The sequence below is a fragment of the Morus notabilis genome, unplaced genomic scaffold, assembly GCF_000414095.1.
Source record: "Morus notabilis unplaced genomic scaffold, ASM41409v2 Scaffold751, whole genome shotgun sequence".
NCBI classification, from domain to species: Eukaryota; Viridiplantae; Streptophyta; class Magnoliopsida; order Rosales; family Moraceae; genus Morus; species Morus notabilis.
The window spans coordinates 104,098-122,871 of record NW_010366875.1 but is presented as its reverse complement, the minus strand read 5'-3'; the positions used below and the strand labels follow the sequence as shown (position 1 = coordinate 122,871).

The 18,774-nt window shown below is 32.5% G+C and overlaps 2 protein-coding genes across 3 annotated transcripts; both read right to left on the bottom strand.

Moving 5' to 3' along the window:
• Window positions 1–9,126: 9,126 nt before the first annotated feature.
• Window positions 9,127–12,891, bottom strand: LOC21398661 (mitochondrial inner membrane protease subunit 2). 2 transcript variants are annotated; one of them, XM_010111316.2, is made up of 5 exons: window positions 12,761–12,891; window positions 12,349–12,529; window positions 12,162–12,234; window positions 10,940–11,105; window positions 9,127–9,368 (listed from the first exon to the last, which is right to left on the bottom strand). In XM_010111316.2, exons 2-5 carry the CDS (start codon window positions 12,500–12,502, stop codon window positions 9,261–9,263), a joined length of 501 nt encoding a protein of 166 aa, XP_010109618.1. In that variant the 5' UTR covers window positions 12,503–12,529; window positions 12,761–12,891; the 3' UTR covers window positions 9,127–9,260. The 2 variants fall into 2 exon arrangements, with proteins under 2 accessions (XP_010109618.1, XP_024030030.1); XM_024174262.1 differs by lacking the exon at window positions 12,761–12,891 and adding an exon at window positions 12,678–12,710.
• A 3,714-nt stretch (window positions 12,892–16,605) lies between these two features.
• On the bottom strand, window positions 16,606–18,504 carry LOC21398660 (chlorophyll a-b binding protein CP29.2, chloroplastic). Its single transcript, XM_010111315.2, has 2 exons — window positions 17,908–18,504; window positions 16,606–17,211 (listed from the first exon to the last, which is right to left on the bottom strand). The coding sequence occupies exons 1-2, from the start codon at window positions 18,406–18,408 to the stop codon at window positions 16,849–16,851; spliced, it is 864 nt and encodes a 287-aa protein (XP_010109617.1). The 5' UTR covers window positions 18,409–18,504; the 3' UTR covers window positions 16,606–16,848.
• Window positions 18,505–18,774: the final 270 nt, after the last annotated feature.

Below are 18,774 nucleotides of genomic sequence, written 5' to 3'. Positions count from 1 at the left end.
TTTCTGCTTCTCGGTCCAGACAGTTGTTCTCCTTCTATTGACACTGCCAATATGCATTTGGGAAAAAAAAAAAAAGTCTTATTTGAAGCTTCCAACATATAATATGCACAATTGACTTATAAGAAACAAAAGGATGAAGAAAACAAAAGGGAACCTAAGTCCTTACTTGACCTTCTATATCAATGACACTTGAGTACAAAAGATTTCTACTGATTTTTCTCACTAAACAATAGACAAGACCGAGTAAGACGTCGCGAATTAATTTACGTTACGTGGGGAAACCAGACCTTAGTTGAAAACCCTACTTCTTTTTAGCTTCTAGAAACCTTGGGATTTTATGGGAGCACATAAAAAGGCAGAAAGGAAGGGACACTTACACTTTAGGAAAAATATATAGCTTTCCACTTGGACGAGGATTGTCCTAAAACAAAGACCAAAACTAACTATAATACAACAAAAACATGAAAAAGATACTGTTAATTTCAGAACCAAACAATTGTATTTGGAAAAGAAAGAAAGAAAGAAAGAAAAGCCACTAGACTTGCCTCACGATTCATGTAGAAGATTTGAACAAATAAATGTGATCAAGAGATTTCACTAATTTAACAGGATCTAAAGACAAGAATGATAACACCATAATGATTTTGCCTATCAGAGAAGAAACAAAAACAGAGTTCCATATATTGGTAGATTTCGCTGGACTAGTCTTTTGAGAAGTAGTTGTTCCATAAAATCTCATTATGCAAACGATTTAGGATAGTCTAAATAACACATTTAACATTCAAAAAACAATAATCTTGAATAACACCAAACAAAATGTCTTGTGGCAGTAAAGAACATAAAGAAAACAAAGTTAAAGAGCATTATTTTCAAGAAAAGAAAATTGACGCATCTAAAACAGAAAAATGTTCCCATGCATATGAAAAGGAAAGTCAACAAGTTATAGAAATTAAGTAAAACAAAAAAAAAAAATCAAGAAATAGATGTGAAATATCATGATGCTTACACGAATCGAGGCACGAAACAAGGCAAAATGTGTCTGGCAGTGCCTGCAGCGAAAGATGTTTCCTTCATCTTCAGCTTCAAGAGTGATCAGGAAAGGCCTTCCCATTTCTCCACCCAAGCCTTTTCTCTATGTCTTTCCGTTTAGACCATCGAGGTTTTGACGACCAAGTTAGAGAAAGAAAATGCAAGAAAGTTTAGAGAGAATATCCAAGAAAATCTAACTAATGGGTAAAACCAGGAAATGGGATTCAACGAAACGTGGGACACAATGCAACGAAGAGGAGAAGTGTTGCATAGGTTTGATCTTTACCTTGAATCACGAGAGGAATCAAAAGGAAGTAGTCTAATGGGTTACTAGAGTATACTCTGGTGTTTTCTTCGAGAGCCAACTAACCAAGTGAAAAGAAGTCGTTTTTATACGTTGTGTGAATAATAACGATTTTTTTTTTAATATAAAACTTCCCCAAATTTGGTTCCCTTCTTCACATCACATTGGTTCCCGAATTCAGAAACTAGTCATTCTTTCCCCCAAATTTACGAATATTGCAGATTTCTTCCTCTCTCTTCCCCTTTTTTTTTTTTTTTTTATAATACAACATAGAATTAAATCCCCAACCTCACTTCAAATTTCACCATCCAGTGGCATTAGACCAAATAGTCTTGGGCTAAATTTCCTCTTTTCATATAGATAAAAGGAAGTGTTGACGTAACACAACACCAAATATATAACATTGAGGCCTAATTTAATTTAAAAACTCACGGACAAGTGTGCAAAACAACCATTTTAAAAATAACAAAAATTTCATAGTGATATTTTAATACATTCAATTTTATGTTATAAAAGTACATACCAATTATTTTAATGATATTAATTTTTGTTATTAGTAAATTAATTCTAATATTTTGTAATATTACAACAAAATTTTATTATAAATCTTAAAAGCCAAAAAGAAAAGGAATGAAATGAGTTTAATAAAAATTCTATATATTCAGTTTTTATTTAGTATTTACATATCTTATGTTTTTAAGTGTCAATTGGACTTCATATTAGCATTTTAATTAGGAAAAAAAAAAATTTGGGACAAATGTGAATACTAACAAAGAGTCGATCCTTTGGCTCAATAGTTGAATGGTTTAGAGATAAATTTCTTCGACAATGCTAAGGGCACCATTAGTGTACATATAACACCTCATATTAATTGAAGATAGGTCTCATAATATGAAAAATGTTCAATATTGAGAACACGATTAATATAAAATACCGTCGCTAATAAAAAGAGAGTCTCACATCACACACATATATATATATATATTTGGTAGAACTTTGACCAGATCTAAAAATATCTCAAATGCAATGCAAATTCTAATGTTATATTTGGCATAAAAGATGTGATAGCAATTTATTTATGTATTTTTTAGTATTGTGCTATGATGTATAATGATATTTGAATTGCTTTATCTTTTTTATAATTATTAAGCTATGGAACTGTTTTTAACAACATTGTAATACTTGTTAATTTAGTTTAATCATTAGTTAAAAAATAGAGTTTTAGACTAAATAAATTTTAAATTTGATCTCAGGCCAACAAATTTCGTCCATTTCAACAGTTAGAGTTTTTTTTTCTGATTTTTTTATAATTTTAAAAAACCACGTTTTATAATTTTTTTTAATGATTCTGGAAATCTGATTTTGAAGGTCATTTTGTGAAATATTGCGACTCCAACGACCGTGTGGGCAACCATTAGCGGTCATTCGTCGATTTCGGTGAACGACTTCAGCGGATGACCTATGGTTATCCAATGTATGATTTCTGCAACCGTTCATTATCCGATTTTTATCATTTCTTACTGAGAAATTTTCAAAAATGTCGTGATAAAGTAACACTATTTTATTTATGTCGTTATTATCAAATTTATATCACTAATAATTTGTATGTTATTTTTTTCTTTTATTGTAGTTTTTTATTTGTTTATTAAAAAATTTTAACTTCGTCACTTGCTTCCATCCATAATAAGAACAAAACGCATTTATGACTAAGTAGTAAGTACAAACCAGTGCCACAAGGATAGGAGAACCGTCATGTTTTTCTATAAATTTATCACTCATAATTTTTTTGATTATCAAAGTTTATATTTTATATTTTAAAATCTCCTCCGAACACGATGAGACCCTTTTTTTAAAAAAAAAAAATTAAGATTAAAAGTGCCAAATTGAAAGAGTTCAGAGATATAGGGCCAATAACCCAACATATTTTGATACTTCCATTAATCCATTCCAAATATACATATTTTTTTAGCCAGCTATAAACATAAAATGGAAAGAAAAAAAAAAAACAGAAAAAATTACGGAAATCGCCGATCTCTGATAAAATGCGAAAGCAATTTAAACACAACATTATCAGGGAGATAATTTACTCTCTCTTTTCGTTCTTTTGTTTTCCTTTGACATGAAAGGACAATGACCCAAGGAATAGGGGAAAAAAATTGAGAATCATGTAATAGATGTCAAGAATGGGGACAGATTGATCCACATTGCAATTGTGTGTATGATCGTCGGTTGTTCTATTGTTTTCAGCTTACTGGTAAAGCAAACAGGACAATGATAATAAAAGTGAGAAGGAAAAAAGAAATAGAACTATTGAAAAATTAGCCTTGTTCATTTCACCGATTCGAGTTTAAAATTTTAATTTTACTACAGTAAAAAATTTTCAGAAACAATCACATCTAACTTTTTTACTACAGTAAAAAGTTCTCACATAAAGTCACATTTCAATTCAAATTAAAAACTCGAATCAGCGAACTAAATAGGCTCTAAGAAACACCAACAATCAGAGTTTATTGCATTGCATTAGAATGAAGGTTACAACTAAGTTCTTCCCCTGCCTCTAGGGTTTTGAAGTTGAATTATACATTTTTCTGCTGTTTCAAAAATGTTTACAAAAATTAAAAAAAATTAAAGAACACAATTATGGAACTTGAGTTAAGGAACACAAAAAATATGTGCAGAACTATAGAGTGATACTGTACAATTAAACCATTTCGATCAATTTTGGCAAGCTTAAAAGCTCCAATAAATCTGAAAAATCAGTTTCACGTTCCACTATGAAGCTAAAATCACACAAGTTCAATGATGCCGCTTCCATCAGGACCACCAATCTTATAACCGCTCAAACAACGAAAAAGCACAACACCAGTCCGACACATGTGGGGGGAGCTGCAACATGTTGAATTTCTTAACTTCGGAAGAGATATTTTCCTTCCAACTCTATTGATGCTGGAGGCACCTGAATATGAAAATCAACACAAGATGAGCAAGTTTAGAAAGAGCAAAAGAAATTGCTAAATCTGAACACTGCACTAGAAATTGGGACATGAAGTTTATAAATGCATGCCTGAACAAATTTGAGCCCCACGTTTGAGCCACACCCGACGCAGAAAATTTCCACCCAACTATGCCGTTCGTTTTCGATGTGTGCTCCCGGCAGCAGTTCTTCTCCTTCTATGACGTTGGCACTGCCATGCATTGGGGGAAAATGTTATATTTGAAGCATCCACATATGCATAATTGACGTATTTCACATTATTTAAGATAAGCCTCTTTAAGAAAACAAAAAGGAAACATAGATATTTCATGGGAAACAAGTCCTTATTTTACCTTCTACATCAATGACACTAAGGGTACCAAGATTCCTACAGATTTTTGTCACTAAACAAAGGACTACATAACATATCGCGAACTAATTTACGCAATCGATCAACCAGAAAATTACAAGTTCATCGCGACGCCATGTGGGAAAACGGAACTTAGTAGAAACCTTGGCGCCTTTTATCTCCTAGAAACTATGGTCTAAGAAACAATATGAGTATATATAAAAAGAAAAGAGTTGTGACAAGATAAGAACGCTCATTGAAGAGATCTACAACAGCAATTACGCCTAGAAAATCCCATGAACCTTCCTGCTTTAAAGAAAAATATCCTGATAAACCCATGGCAATTTATAATGAATGCTATGAATAGCTTTACTTTGGTCGCTATAGTGAAGGTTATCAAACATTTTTCTTCCAAATAGTGAGGACATGGTAATCTAATTTTAATGAAAGGAAGGGACATTTACACTTTAGGAAAAAGAAATGCTCTTCCGCCAAGCATTTGATCCTAAAAACAAAGAACAAACGACAGGGTTAGAACATCTATTTGATGGTTTGCAAAACATACAAACAAAGATAACTAAATTGATTCCAAGTACAAAACAAATCAATAATGAAGAAGGGACAAAGTGTATATAAGTAACAAGATGAAGAACATGGTTTCAAAACTAAAGAGACCTATTATTAATATGGGAAAGAACTATTGAAATCAAATCTTTAATATTATTGGCCCACACACCCAACCAGTTTTTGTCTGAGAAGAAGAATGGATTCATGTCAAGTGGTATATAACTGAAACATTAAATTATACGGTTAATTTCCAAAGCAAACACTACTTGAACAAAAAATAAAAAATAAAAAAAAACCACATTAGACTTGCCTCACCATTCGGTTAGATCCGAAAAGTTGATTAAAGACCTAAACAAATAATTGTGATAAAGAGATTTCACTAATCAACAAGACCTAAAGACAAGAATGATATCATCACAATGATTTCACTTATCGGAGAAAAAACACAAAAAAACTAAAGTTCCATACTTCCATATATTGCTATATTACTCCTCTGGGGAATATTGGTTTAGTCTTTCAGTAGTTTGTTCATAAGTCTAAATATCCAAATGATTTAGGATAGCCTAAATAGCACATTTAGCATTCGAAGAACAACAATCTCGAATAACACCAAATAAAATGTCATCTGGCAGTAAAGAACATAAAGAAAACCAAACTAAAGAGCGTCATTTGCAGAAAAAGAAAATCGCACCATCTTATAACAGAACAATTACAGAATGCACATGAAACGAAAACATAAAAGAGAGAGAAATCAAGTAAAAAATTAAGTCAAGAAATTGAATCATCCTCACATGCATTGAGTCACGAAATGCCGCAAAATGTGTAAGGCAGTGTCTGCAGCGATGGATGTTTCCTTCAACTTCAAGAGTGATCAGAAAAAGCCTTCCCATTTCTCCACTCAAGCCTTTTCTCTCGTGTCTTTTCCTTTAGAACCATCGAGATTTTGACGACCAAGTTTTAGAAAGAAAAAGCAAGAAAATTTAGAAAGAATGTCCAAGAAAATCTAACTAATGGGTAAAACCAGGAAATGGGATTCAACGAAACGTGGGACGCAATGCAATCAAGGAAAAAAGGTTCGATCTTTACCTGAAATTACGAGAGGAACTTCAAACAGAAGTAGTCTAATGGGTTACGAGAGGAATTGCAGTATACTTTGGCTTTCTTCAAGCACTTTAAAGTTTAAACTAGAGAGCTAAACTTTTATCGCCCCCCAAAAAAAAAAAAAAAAAAAAGCCAAGTGAAAAGAAGTCGTTTTTACATTAAAAGAAAAAGTTTTTATACATTGTTTGAAAAATAACGATTTTTCGTTTTTTTTTTAAATAAAATTTTCCCCAAATTTGGGTCCCTTATTCTCGTTCCCGAATTTAGAAAGTAGTCATTCTCGTCCCCAAATTTAAAAATATTTGCAAATTTCCTCTACTCGTATGGATGAAAGTGCTAATGTACCATAAAATATATAGTATTAAAACCTAATTTAATTTAAAAATTATTTATAATAATAATACAAAATATAGTAATAATAAGATAAATTCTTTAAAGGACCCTTAAGTTTTTTTCTATTTTTTACAATTAATATTTATACCAAAAATTATACAGCTTGAACCTTGAACTCTTTGAATGTCTCAAATTTAATCACTCAGTTAAAATTTCATTAAATTTGGATAAAAAAAAGTTAAGAGAGTTTTTCCGGTAGTCTGTTTTACCTGTAGTCTCAATTTGTAACCGTTAGATCTAGTTAAAATCACATTATATTAAAAAAGTATGCATAACAGACAGATTCTTATATAGATCTGATGACTGAAAGGTAAAGGACTACCGATACTCTTTTTTTACAGGGACTACCATAGAAAGCACCAAAAAATTAACATATTTGTATTTAAATTACAAACAAATCAGTAAATAACCTTTCCCACCATTTCTTGCAAAAAGGTACATTAAGGGTTTATTTGATAGAGGGGTTCAAATCATGTTTGTGAGAAAAAACACTATAGGCTACAGCAGAATTTTTGAATTCAATTTTTTGTGAAAAAAACACTGTAACAAAACTTTGAACCCCTCTACTAAACAAGTCCTAAGCATCCAATTCATTTCATAAAAAAGTCCATACTTTTAAATAAATCAATAATAAACATATTTGTATTTAAATTACAAACAAATCAGTAAATACCATTTCCCACCATTTCTTGCAAAAAGGTACATTAAGGGTGTGTTTGATAGAGGGGTTCAAACTATATTTATGAGAGAAAATACTACAGGCTATAGTAGAATTTTTAAATTCAACTTTTTGTGAAAAAAATAATGTAACAAAACTTTGAACCCCTCTACTAAACGTCCAATTCATTTCATAAAAAAGTCCATATTTTTAAATTCATCAATAATAAACAAAACTAATTGAACTTGTTGATAATCAAAATTTCCTCCAAAACAAAAAAACACTGAACATCCTGTGTAAGTTACATCTCACTTCATTCTCAATTTTTTAAAAACCCTAATTATTTATAATAATAATAATAATAGTAGGAATAATAATAATAATGATAATACAGAATACAAGGTAATCTTGATAAATACTTTTTAAAAGTATATGTGTCAAGATTTTTACCTTTACTTTTGATTTATAACATTTTTAATCGAATAATTACACTAATAAAAAGGTATTTATCAAGAGTAAGTGGCAAGAGTCAAAATTTATGCACTCTTAAAGGTATATTCTGCAATTTTTTCTAGAATACATCGTAAGAATTTTCTAAGTTGGAGGCGTAAATTGTTAAAAATAAAAACTCATGGGGCGAGTTGTCAAAACCCTGCAAATTCAGGGGCAAATACCCTAGTTTAAAAACAACAAAAATTACACAGTAATGATTTTAATAATGTTCATGTTATATACTATAAAAGTACATATTAGTTATTTTAATTATATTAATTTTTGCTATTTGTAAAGTATTAATTGTTTGCTATATTTTAATATGAGTAGTAAAACTTTGTCATAAAATTTTGTAAAGTAATCTAATTTTTCTATTTTGTCCAAACAATTTTGTAATAAATCTAAAAAGCCCAAAACAAAAATAGGAATTGATTTAATAAAAAATTCATATATTAAGTTTTAATTTAGTATTTACATATTTTATGTTTTTAAGTATTAAGTGGACGTCATATTAACATTTCAATATAGAAATAACAGGGCAAATGTGTACAACAAAGAGTCAATCCTTTCTGTCAATAGTTGAATGGTTTAGAGTTAAATTTCCTCAACAATGCTATGGGGCATTAACAGTGCGCTTTGAATTCCTTTCACGGGTGCTCTTTAAAGTTTAGAGTCATTCCCACTTTACATCTCTTAAACTTTCAAAACTTACTTTGTCCTCTCAATTTTAAAGTGATCCCATTTAAGTTCTTTTGTAAGAATTTCTGTTAAAATCAAATGAAAAAAGAGAGGATTAAGTGTGCCTATATAATTTGTGTTTATTTTTAACAAAAATTTAAATAAAAAGACCACATAACTACATTACTATCTTTTTTATTTATTTTTAATAGAAATTACAACATAAAAGATTAAGTGAGAATAATTTAAAATTCAGGAGAGCAAAGTGAAAGTTTTTAAAGTTTAAAGGACAAACTGTTAAGGACCCTACAATTAAAAGAACACCAGTAATAATAATGCAAAATAAATAAGTAAACAAATATATAATTGAAAATAGATCCTATAACATAAGCCCCTCAACGAAATTCATCTTGTATTAGACTGCACTGATACTCTTAACCATTTTTTATAATCCCTTTCAACTTTTCAGAGTTTTAGCAAATAAAAATCCTCTTCACATTTAGCAAAGAAACAATCCTATTACTTGTCAAAGCCCAATGCTGTTAGGAGAAGACTATGAAGATTAAAAGTTTTTTCTTTTTTAACACCAATCTTATATCATTGGAAAAAATAATCCAAAATAAAGAATGCAAGCGGAGGCAAAAATCTTAGAGAAGAACAATCATGACAAAAATATGTTTCCTGTGCAAAAATTTTCGACTTATAGAAAATCTCGCTAGTGAGAAGAAATTCTCTCCTCAGGAACTTTTCTCTCAACAGCACCAATTCTCTGAGGAGGCCACACAATGTGGGTCACCCTTCCGGCAACTAAACCTAGAGGGACCTGTCAACAACATATTGTTCTAATTTAGTCAAAGTTGTTGATAGAAAGATACATGAACAAGCTTATTTCAGCCAACAATTGCAAATTACTGCATACCAGAATATAAATGCAATTAACACTAAAGTTGAACAATATAAGCTGCAAGTAAGGTTTTTCAAAAGTGACTTCCATAACAAAAATTCCTGCAGTACTTCAAACATTTTCATTGACTACTTGCTAAATAGCCAGCTTCCAGAGGTCCAAACTGTAACGTGTATTCTTGTTTATTTATTTATTTATTTTTCATGAAAGCGCAAAATGTAACCTTACGGAGTAGTTTGTTTTTTAAATTGCGGCGGTGGGCTTGTGTAGGATCTCATGACGGGAGGCTCTCCTTTTGTTTCTGTTATCGTTTTTGTTTTTGTTTTTTTTTTTTTTTTATCACTAAAGATTATATAAATATCTGTTTACATAATAGTTGCCATTCAGCACCCCGAATGATAAAAAGATAAAGAACATGCCTAAAAGTATGATTGGATTGAATAGAGATGTACAAACTTAGTGGGTAGTGAGTACTTTTGAAATGTTGCAAAAATAGTAACTTCCATTAACTTCTGTTTTAGTTCACTGAATGTGAAGAGCACAATGTATGCCTATGCATTATTTACATGAGGTCAGTGAGATAGTTTTTGCGATGAAGGAATTTTAGTATTTTCCACATGATCATAGGGAGAGACCTGGAGTAAATATGTTATTAGTAAAGAGCCTCTTCTGAAATGGGAAAATAGATTAAAGAAGTAAGATCATGTGCTCCTATTCAGTGTCCAAATAATCCTATTTTTTTAACCTTTCAACTTTATCTAGAAATCATGAGCTCTTATTCGGGTTACGGTTTTCACTTGGTTATTTTTTCATTAGAAACTGAATACTTGTGACTTAGTGCAGAAAAAACATCCTAATCTTCTCTTGTCTCCCAACTGGTGTGTTATGTCTAAAAAGAGTGCGGAATTAGTGGACCATCTATTCCTCCATTTTAAGGTTGCTCGGAATCTATGGTTTAAGATAGTGGGAGCTGCTTCACTTTCTTGGGCCTTTCCCACCCAAAGTAACGCAATTCTGGTTTAAGATTTATTTGGTTTTGGAAGGGATAAGAAGGCTAACACAATGTGGAGAGCCATGATTTTAGCATTCTTTGGGTGGTTTGGCTAGAGAGAAATCATATGATTTTTGAAGAGAAGGAGATATTTGTAAGGGATTTATTTGAGAAGGCGAAATTTCTTGCATCTCTCTGGGCTTCTACAGATACATCCTTTAAGGATTTTTCATTAGCCTTGATATTGCTCAGTTGGGAAGATATTTTGGTTTAGGCTGACATAGGAGATCTTTGGTCTGAATTTTTAAGCTGTGGCTGATTATCAGTGTGGCCGCCTAGTCTTTCGCCTTTTTTTTTGTGTGTAGTTTTTTACCCCTTCAGGATGGATCTCTCATCCGTCCAAAAACTTCTTCTGTAAAGTTTCTCTTATTAATGAAGTTCTCTTAGTTTCCTATTATAAAAAAAAAAAAAAAAAGAAGATTAAAGAAGATCAACTTACAGGGCCAAAAGTATTTGAATCCATACTAGACGCAGGATTGTCTCCTTCAACCCAACAATGTCCTTCTGGAATTCTCAGCACATCCGAGCAATGACGAATCCCAATCCAATCGCCAGGTAAACCAATAATTCTCTTTATGTGCCTCTCCTTGTAATTTGTTAGGGAGCTGCAGATATTGCTACTAAGTCAATAACGTATTCCGCCATAGCACCTTTGGTGGGATTAGATAATTGCCGCAGAGGCAAAAAACTATAAAGAATATAAAATAGAAAATTACAACTATAGCAACAACTAAAGGAATGTTAAAGAGACTGCAGACGTGCGGCTGAACCCAAAAAGAGAAAAAAGATGAAATGACAATATGAGGAACTAAATGTAACATCCCAATTTCAAAATTTTTTATTTACACAGCTATTTTCCACATCGCTGAGAACAAGCAAACCTAATACATAGCTTGAGTTGGAGCGTGATTGGCTTGATCAGTTAAGTTAAGTTATAGTAGCTGTGCTCATTATCATCAATCCTAGAAGCCAAGTTCAAATCATTGAGCTGAAACTGGGAACAGTATCAGTTGACATGCAATGCATGCCACAACCAGATTTTAATATCTTAACATGTAACACCAGTTAGAATCATGTTCCTGAATTCTACAAGCACGCTAACATTCTACAATACTTATTTATACATTCTGATCAGTTGAAGTGAAGTTTACAAGCTAAGTTACCTTTTATCAAGTATCAACAACTACAAGACCGAGAAGAAACAAGGCTCACAAATGGCCCTTTGGAAAAAATGATACGAGGAATGATTTTGAGAAAGGGAAACAGATATAATAAGAGGAAGCCAGGAATGGTAACTTTTCAGTACCCAGTACATGGCTGGCCTTGCTTGCAGCCTCAGCCTCAGCTTGCTTTATATTCAAATCATCAATAAAACATTAAACCCAAGCCATATGAAAACCAATTAGATGGCTCCTGAATAGTATCACAACGGAATTGCTATAATTTATTATTTATTTCATTGGTTAAAGTTTCGTACAACCCCAGAAAACGATACGCAATTCCCGAGTTTTCCGAATATCTCTAATAAATGGTCTATAATGCTTGAAAATCGAACAACTGCACTTAATTGCATAAGTATGAATTATAAAAGTTTTGACATACTCAATATGGTTCTTCATTGAAAATAAATTATATTCAAACAGCAGTAGCAGAAGGATTACCTGAAAACAACAACATCACCATGCGAAAGCCTGTAGTCCCTAAGACAATATTTATCCACAAAAACATAGTCATCTGCAATTCATAATCGGGGCTCGGGTTCAACAAATTACACTAAGAAAAAATCCATAATCAGGCAGAAACAACATTGAGTTTGAAAATTCCGCAAACATTTACAAGTTTCCATACCCATCAAAGAACTGGTACTGGGATTGAACGTGGGAGACATAGAGGCACCTCTAACTGCAGCAACACTTCCATATCTATCTGAAACGGTGACCCCTATTAGCCCAAATGTGAAAGCCTTCTTCGAACAATTCCACAAAATATTCTTTGTTCCCATCTCCAGGTTTCCTCAAAACATAACCATCTGGACAAATTGGCATTCATTTTCACTAAATAAGCTTCCATTAATTGAAAAAAAAAAGTACCAAATTTAAACTTAGCAATTAGGAAAGCAAGTAAAGAAGCAGAAACTCTAGAAATAATAAGAATCCATGAAAGAACGTTAGCTAAACCTCGTCAGGTATCCATGAGACAAATAATCAAACACATTATAAACGCAAAGTTGAGAGAGATAAATGAGGAAAGAAAATCTTACTTGGATGAGATTGAATCCAAAATTTAATTTTTCTGGATTGAAAGCTGGATCTTCGTGCTTTACTACAGAGAAAGAAGCGGTACAATGTCAATGGCGTCAGCTTTTGGACCACTAGAAGTAGCAATGACTAAATACAGAGAGGGAAAGACAAGTTCTCGGCTATAATGCAGCGTTTCATTCGCTCTGGAGTTGGGCTTTTCGAGTGGCTCTTATTGGCCCAAGAAAATTTCCAACTTGAATTTTTTAAACGGAAATAGTAGAAAATAAGTAAATATAAAAAGTTTAAGAAAGTATATAGGTTAATTTTTAATTATATAAATTAATAAGTCATAATTTATTAAGTTATGATTTATAATCAGATAAGTTATGGACAAACTTGTCAAGTTATGGTTTATAGCCAGATAAGTTATTGACAAAAACTGTGATTTATGGACAATAATTTATCAAGTTATGGTTCATAACCAGACAAGTTATGGACATTTGGCCTATTTATACACTTATGTAAACTATTGGCCTATTAATTTTAATTCATCTCAAGTCTTGACCTATTTTTTTCTTTCTCCCATTTTTAAAACGAAAATAGTAAAAAATAGGCTCATATGAAAAGCTTAAGAAAGTATATAGGCTAACTTTTAGTTATAGAAATTAATAGGCCATAACTTATCAAGTTATGATTCATAACCATATAAGTTATGGACAAACTTGTCAAGTTATGGTTCATAGCTAGACAAATTATGGACAAAAACCGTGATTTATGGACAATAACTTGTCAAGTTATGGTTCATAACCAGACAATTTATGAACGAAAACAGTAATTTGGCTCTTTATTAACTTATGTAAACTATTGACCTATTAATTTTATTTCATCTCAAGTCTTGACATATTTCTCTCTTTCTCCCTTTTTAAAAATATTCATAACGTCGAGCATCTTTTATTTTTACTTCTTAACATTAATTTATATATTTTTACTTTTAAGTTAAAATAAATCAAGAGATAGAGTTTTTTTTTTTAAATAAATATTTTTAGTAAGTCAGATACTTAAAGTTGTGTAATTTTCTCTTAAAAAATTAGTGAACTGACTATTGAACGTATTATTTGTAAGCTTTTTACCATTTACTCCTAATTAATACCATTTTCACTAATTTAATTTTTTTGACTAAAGAATATTAATCAATATAAGATATAAAAATCTAAAACTCATACATTCTAAGGGGTATTTATATCTTTTCCTCTTTAAGAAGAAGAAGAAAGAGAGAAAAGAAAAGAAAAGAATGAAAAATTATTGAACTTACTCTTAAAGAGCGTACAATACGCGTCTTTATTTGTATATTTTATTTTTAATTAATATGTTTTTAACTAATATAATTATTTAATTAAAAGATGTTAATTAAAAATAAAGATAAAAATTTAAGTTGCACTCTAAAAAAGTATTTGTTTCCTCCAGGCCCAAATTTTGTTGGAGGTCATGTCTCTCAACAGATTTAGTCCAATGTCACTTTTATTGACTTACTAATTGTGTAACGTGCTCCGCACGTATTGATGTGTTAGAGACATTTGAAAAGTTTATTGTTTGTTGAATAATGAAAAATTCATTTATAAAACAATTTAAGGATTTTTGAATTTATAGATAACAATTGACAAAAAAAAATTAAACATACACATTTTTAAAAAATTATTTTAACAAATTTTAAACAAAATATGAACACATGCGAAAAAATTATTCTCATAAGAGTAAAGTGAGAAACAATGGTCGTGTTTGGAATTGATCCCGTTTTTATTTTTTACGTTTTTCGAAAAAGAAAAAATGAAAACGTTTCTAAAATGGTGTTTGACACAATAAAGACAAAAAACGGAAATGAAAACGATTTTTTGGTTTAGTATAAAATGAGAGAGAAATGAAAAATGACTTTTAAATGTTTTTCATTTTTTATTTTTGTTTTCTCCTCTCTCGAGCAGAGAGAGAGAGAGAGAGACATTAATGGGTTTTTTTACATTGTAAATAATCTCTTAATAAAACTACCAAACGTATTTTCAAAAATGATTTCTGTCTCAGATTGAAAACGTTTTCGTTTTCATTTTCATACAAAAAATAAAATCATTTTAGAATGAGTTCTAAACGCGTCTAATATATTTTTAAAAAACACACAAAAATTAAAATGTAAAAGAAATTCATAAAAAAAAGTAAAAAAAGAAAAAAAAAAGTGGGGAGACTGCCACATAAAAAAAAAGCTTTCACTTTTTTATATATATTATATTGTTAGTTATTTCCTGAGATTTCCCGGTAAAGAAAAAAGAAAAAAAAATGAGCGCGTGAGATTTTACTATTGTCAATAAATATCTTAGCCAGTGCTTAAAAATTATTGGAAAATAAAAATACTTCAATGGAAAAGAGTTGAGAGAGATGGACATTGGAGGAAGGTTGAGGGGGTTTTTCTCTTTTAAAAAAAATCTATAAAGTATAGTAGCGTTTATGTTCAAAAGGGGACAGAAATAGGCGGTATTTTCCTATTGAGAGCTCTCATCAAGAAGTGTGTTCCCTTCTCAAAATGAATGAAAAAAAAAGACGTTTGTTCCCTAATTGACTCCTCTATTATTTAAGAGTTCGTTTGTTTCGTGTGTTTAAATACATGATTTTGATTATGTTATAGTGTCTTCTTCTTATAAAAATTTTGAATTTCAAATATTAAAATTAAGAATTACTAACGCATGAACTAAACGGGTCTTAAATTGTTAACTAGAAAGAATAAATAAAATTCACACCAACTATTTCAAGAATAATGATTTTAATTAAAAAAAAATCATAGAGATAACATTAATGTTATTCTCTTGTCTCATTCATCATGCCTCGTTCGTTTCGCTGATTCGAGTTGAGATGTGATTTTATGTGAGCTTTTTACTGTAGCAAAAAAGTTAGATATGATTATTTGTGAGAGCTTTTAACTGTAATAAAACTCGAATCAGCGAAACGAACGAGGCCTAAAGATTATTCACATATTTTGATCTTTAAACTTGCTCCAAGAAATGAGTATTCTTGTAGAAAGAACTCTTTGTTGCTCAAGTCAACGAGAGATATCATAAAATAAAAAATCGTAAGAGTTTCAAGACAAGAAAGACGTGCCTTTCGCTTGTCCATCTCCCCTTCTATATAGGCATTAGGAGATGCGAGAATTTTGGTTTGAATTGTAATCTAAACGGTATGTCTATTCTCATGTTATTCATCAGAATTCGTGATCATTTGACGCATTTGAGTCATAATCATGCGTGCACTTTTATTTTATTTTTATTTTTTCAGTCTACTGGGCAAGAACTGCACTATGCCAACTATTTTGAATATTTAAGGTGTTTTTAGTTGGTGGATTCGTACCATGATTCGAATCATGGTTCGTGGTTCGCTACATTATTTTCTCTCATAAAAAATTCACGTAAATCGAGAATAACTCTGAATCTATGAACCAAGCGCTCACTTATTGTCTGATCACGATCGCATTTCACAGTTTGACTAGGCTCATTCTATTATCATGCTAGTCTACAGCCTAATGCAATCTGCTCCTTCCCTACCGACTCCTCAGGTTTAACAATATTGTTCTTCTTTTGTCCCCTTTTGTGTTTCATGGTGTGTCATCATCTTAAAAAAAAATAAAAAGTATATTTCATCGAGACTTAATTTTCACTTCTCATGTCTCTATTATTGCCCCTTGAAATCAAATTATATTGTGTTTTAATGAAATCCTTGAATGAAAGTTAACATAACCAAGTTTATAAAATAAAAAAAAGGTAAGGTTGTGCATTGTTTTGCTAAATATGTCATATTCTCCTAAATTGTAGTATCAAATTTGGTGGTGGACTTTTGTAATTATACCTTATATATTTTTCTCCCGATTTATGTCCAATTTCAAAGTGGCCAAGAGAGGCTTCAAGTACCCACCACCTCTGTCCCATAATCCCATTAACAAGTAGGCAAGCTCACATGTTGTCCCATAGTCGATAGTTCTCCTTTCATCATCTTTACAAGACAAATGGAGATAGTAATTCAGCTAAATATTGTTTACATTCTTAAAAAAAGGGTTACAAAGATTCGCAATAGTAGCTCAAGAGGAGGTGAATGTATCGATAATAGTGGTGTGGAGAGGGTCACTCAAGTGGGTGGCCCAGTTGTTGAGTGGGCCTTTTCCAGTGACGGCGGCCTGGACGGCAAAGCCCAAGAAGGCAACCATGGCCAGACGGGCGTGCTTGATCTCAGCCAGTTGAAGGGTGGCCTTCTTCTCTGGGTCAGAGGCTAGGCCCAATGGGTCAAAGAACTTGCCACCAGGGTAAAGCCTCTTCTCAGGGTCAAGCTCAGCGTTCCTCTGGAACTCAATGTATCCAATCACTAGAACCTCAATCCAAATGAGTGTGGTGATGGAGAATGGGAGTGGTTGTCCGAGGTATGATGATCCTTCCACTAGCTCCACCTATAATATATTCATTAACGAAAAGGGGGAAATCTCATTTTAGCCTTTTTTAATTAAAAAAAAAAAATTACTTTTTTTTTTTGTTTTTCATTTTTTATTGGTTGGGTCCCACAACATAATGCGACCTTCTCAACTGTGGGTAAATGTAAGATCCACGTCAAGTTAATTTCTTGACTCAATTGGTTGGCGCCTTAAGAAATCAAGCGAAAAAATCTAATACTATCATGTGATGTGACACACTTTCTAACAAAAATCTAGGCCCTATAGTTAGCTGATGAACATCAACAACAACGTCAAATTATGTAAACAATTTATAACATATAGGAAAATTTTTTGTACATTTAACTGGTAAAAAATAAGTTTTTTTTTTTGAACTTATTTCACAGTAATTCTCGATCAATATAAGATACTTTTAAGACAACTCTTTCATAAAGGACCAAAAAAAAAATCAACTTTTAGATTCTGATCAAATTCCGGTTAGTACTGTTGCTGATCTGATCTTTTGTGTAGGTGACTAGAGATACATTACCAATAACACCAACCAAATTAACACTGATAATTATCATGTTATTTTCTTGCACAATCATTTTCAAAAATATGCAAATCCACAATTTATATCTATTTTTTTTTAAAAAGTATATATACGTGTAATTTAGTAAGCTTCGATATAGTTATATAGTGTCCGTATGTACGTACCTTGCCGGCGTCTTGCCAGGTGACACCAGTGAGCCACTCGACGGTGAGAGCGCCGAGAGTGGCCAGCATGGCCCACCTCCCGTGAATGAGTTCGCACTCTCTGAACCTCTGCAGCCCAAACACCTCGCTGTACGGCTGGAACGGCGTTGACTTCACGTCCGAAAACTCCGTCCTCGTACCGATGATAATTCCCGCCTCGTTCTTCGCCAGGTTCTGGTCCAGCGAGTCCAGCTCGAACTGCAAGTACTCCGCCGGCTTTCCGAGCCCAAATGGGTCGAACCCGTAGTCGCCAACCAGGCTCCCGTCCAGCCACTCTGGGGCCGTGGCTCCCGGGTACCACAGTGGCCGGTCCGGGCTGCGCTTCACCGACTTCTTAGCTGGGCTCTTCTTCTTCCCGAACCCGAACCGGGCCTGGACTCGGCCGGCGTTTGAGTAGCACGCCTCGTGGAGGCGCGTTCCGATGAAGGAGGATGTAGCTGCGGCGGCTGTGGTCGCGGCCATTTTTTTCTGTTTTTTTGCTAACGTGCGCGGGGTGCGTTGAGGGAGGAAGGTGGGTTTGGGATTTGGAGAATGGGTTGTTTGTGAGAGTGAAGACTTTATTTTTGCAGAGGGAGAGTGATGAATCTAGGCTTTGGTGGGATTATCCACGGTGACGATTCTTTGGCCGTTGGATTCATGAGCGTATCCATCTGACGGCTCTGATGGACTCGGCCTTATCTTTGCCTTATCTGATAGTGGGTTTTGTAGGGAGTTGGGGATGGCCCACGGAAACAGAAGTGGCTGAGGTTGCATGTTGCAAATGAAAATCTATCGGTTCCAAGGATGTTAGTATCACCCATTGTTGGTTAGGATTTTGTATGTTTTCTT

Coding starts and splice junctions, on each gene's coding strand:
- LOC21398661 (XM_010111316.2), bottom strand. CDS start 12,502: ATGGGAACAAAGAATATTTTGTGGAATTGTTCGAAGAAGGCTTTCACA. Junction 12,235..12,348: donor CAGTACCAGTTCTTTGATGG/GTATGGAAACTT, acceptor TATGAATTGCAG/ATGACTATGTTTTTGTGGAT. Junction 11,106..12,161: donor GGTGATGTTGTTGTTTTCAG/GTAATCCTTCTG, acceptor CAATATCTGCAG/CTCCCTAACAAATTACAAGG.
- LOC21398660 (XM_010111315.2), bottom strand. CDS start 18,408: ATGGCCGCGACCACAGCCGCCGCAGCTACATCCTCCTTCATCGGAACG. Junction 17,212..17,907: donor CCTGGCAAGACGCCGGCAAG/GTACGTACATAC, acceptor AATATATTATAG/GTGGAGCTAGTGGAAGGATC.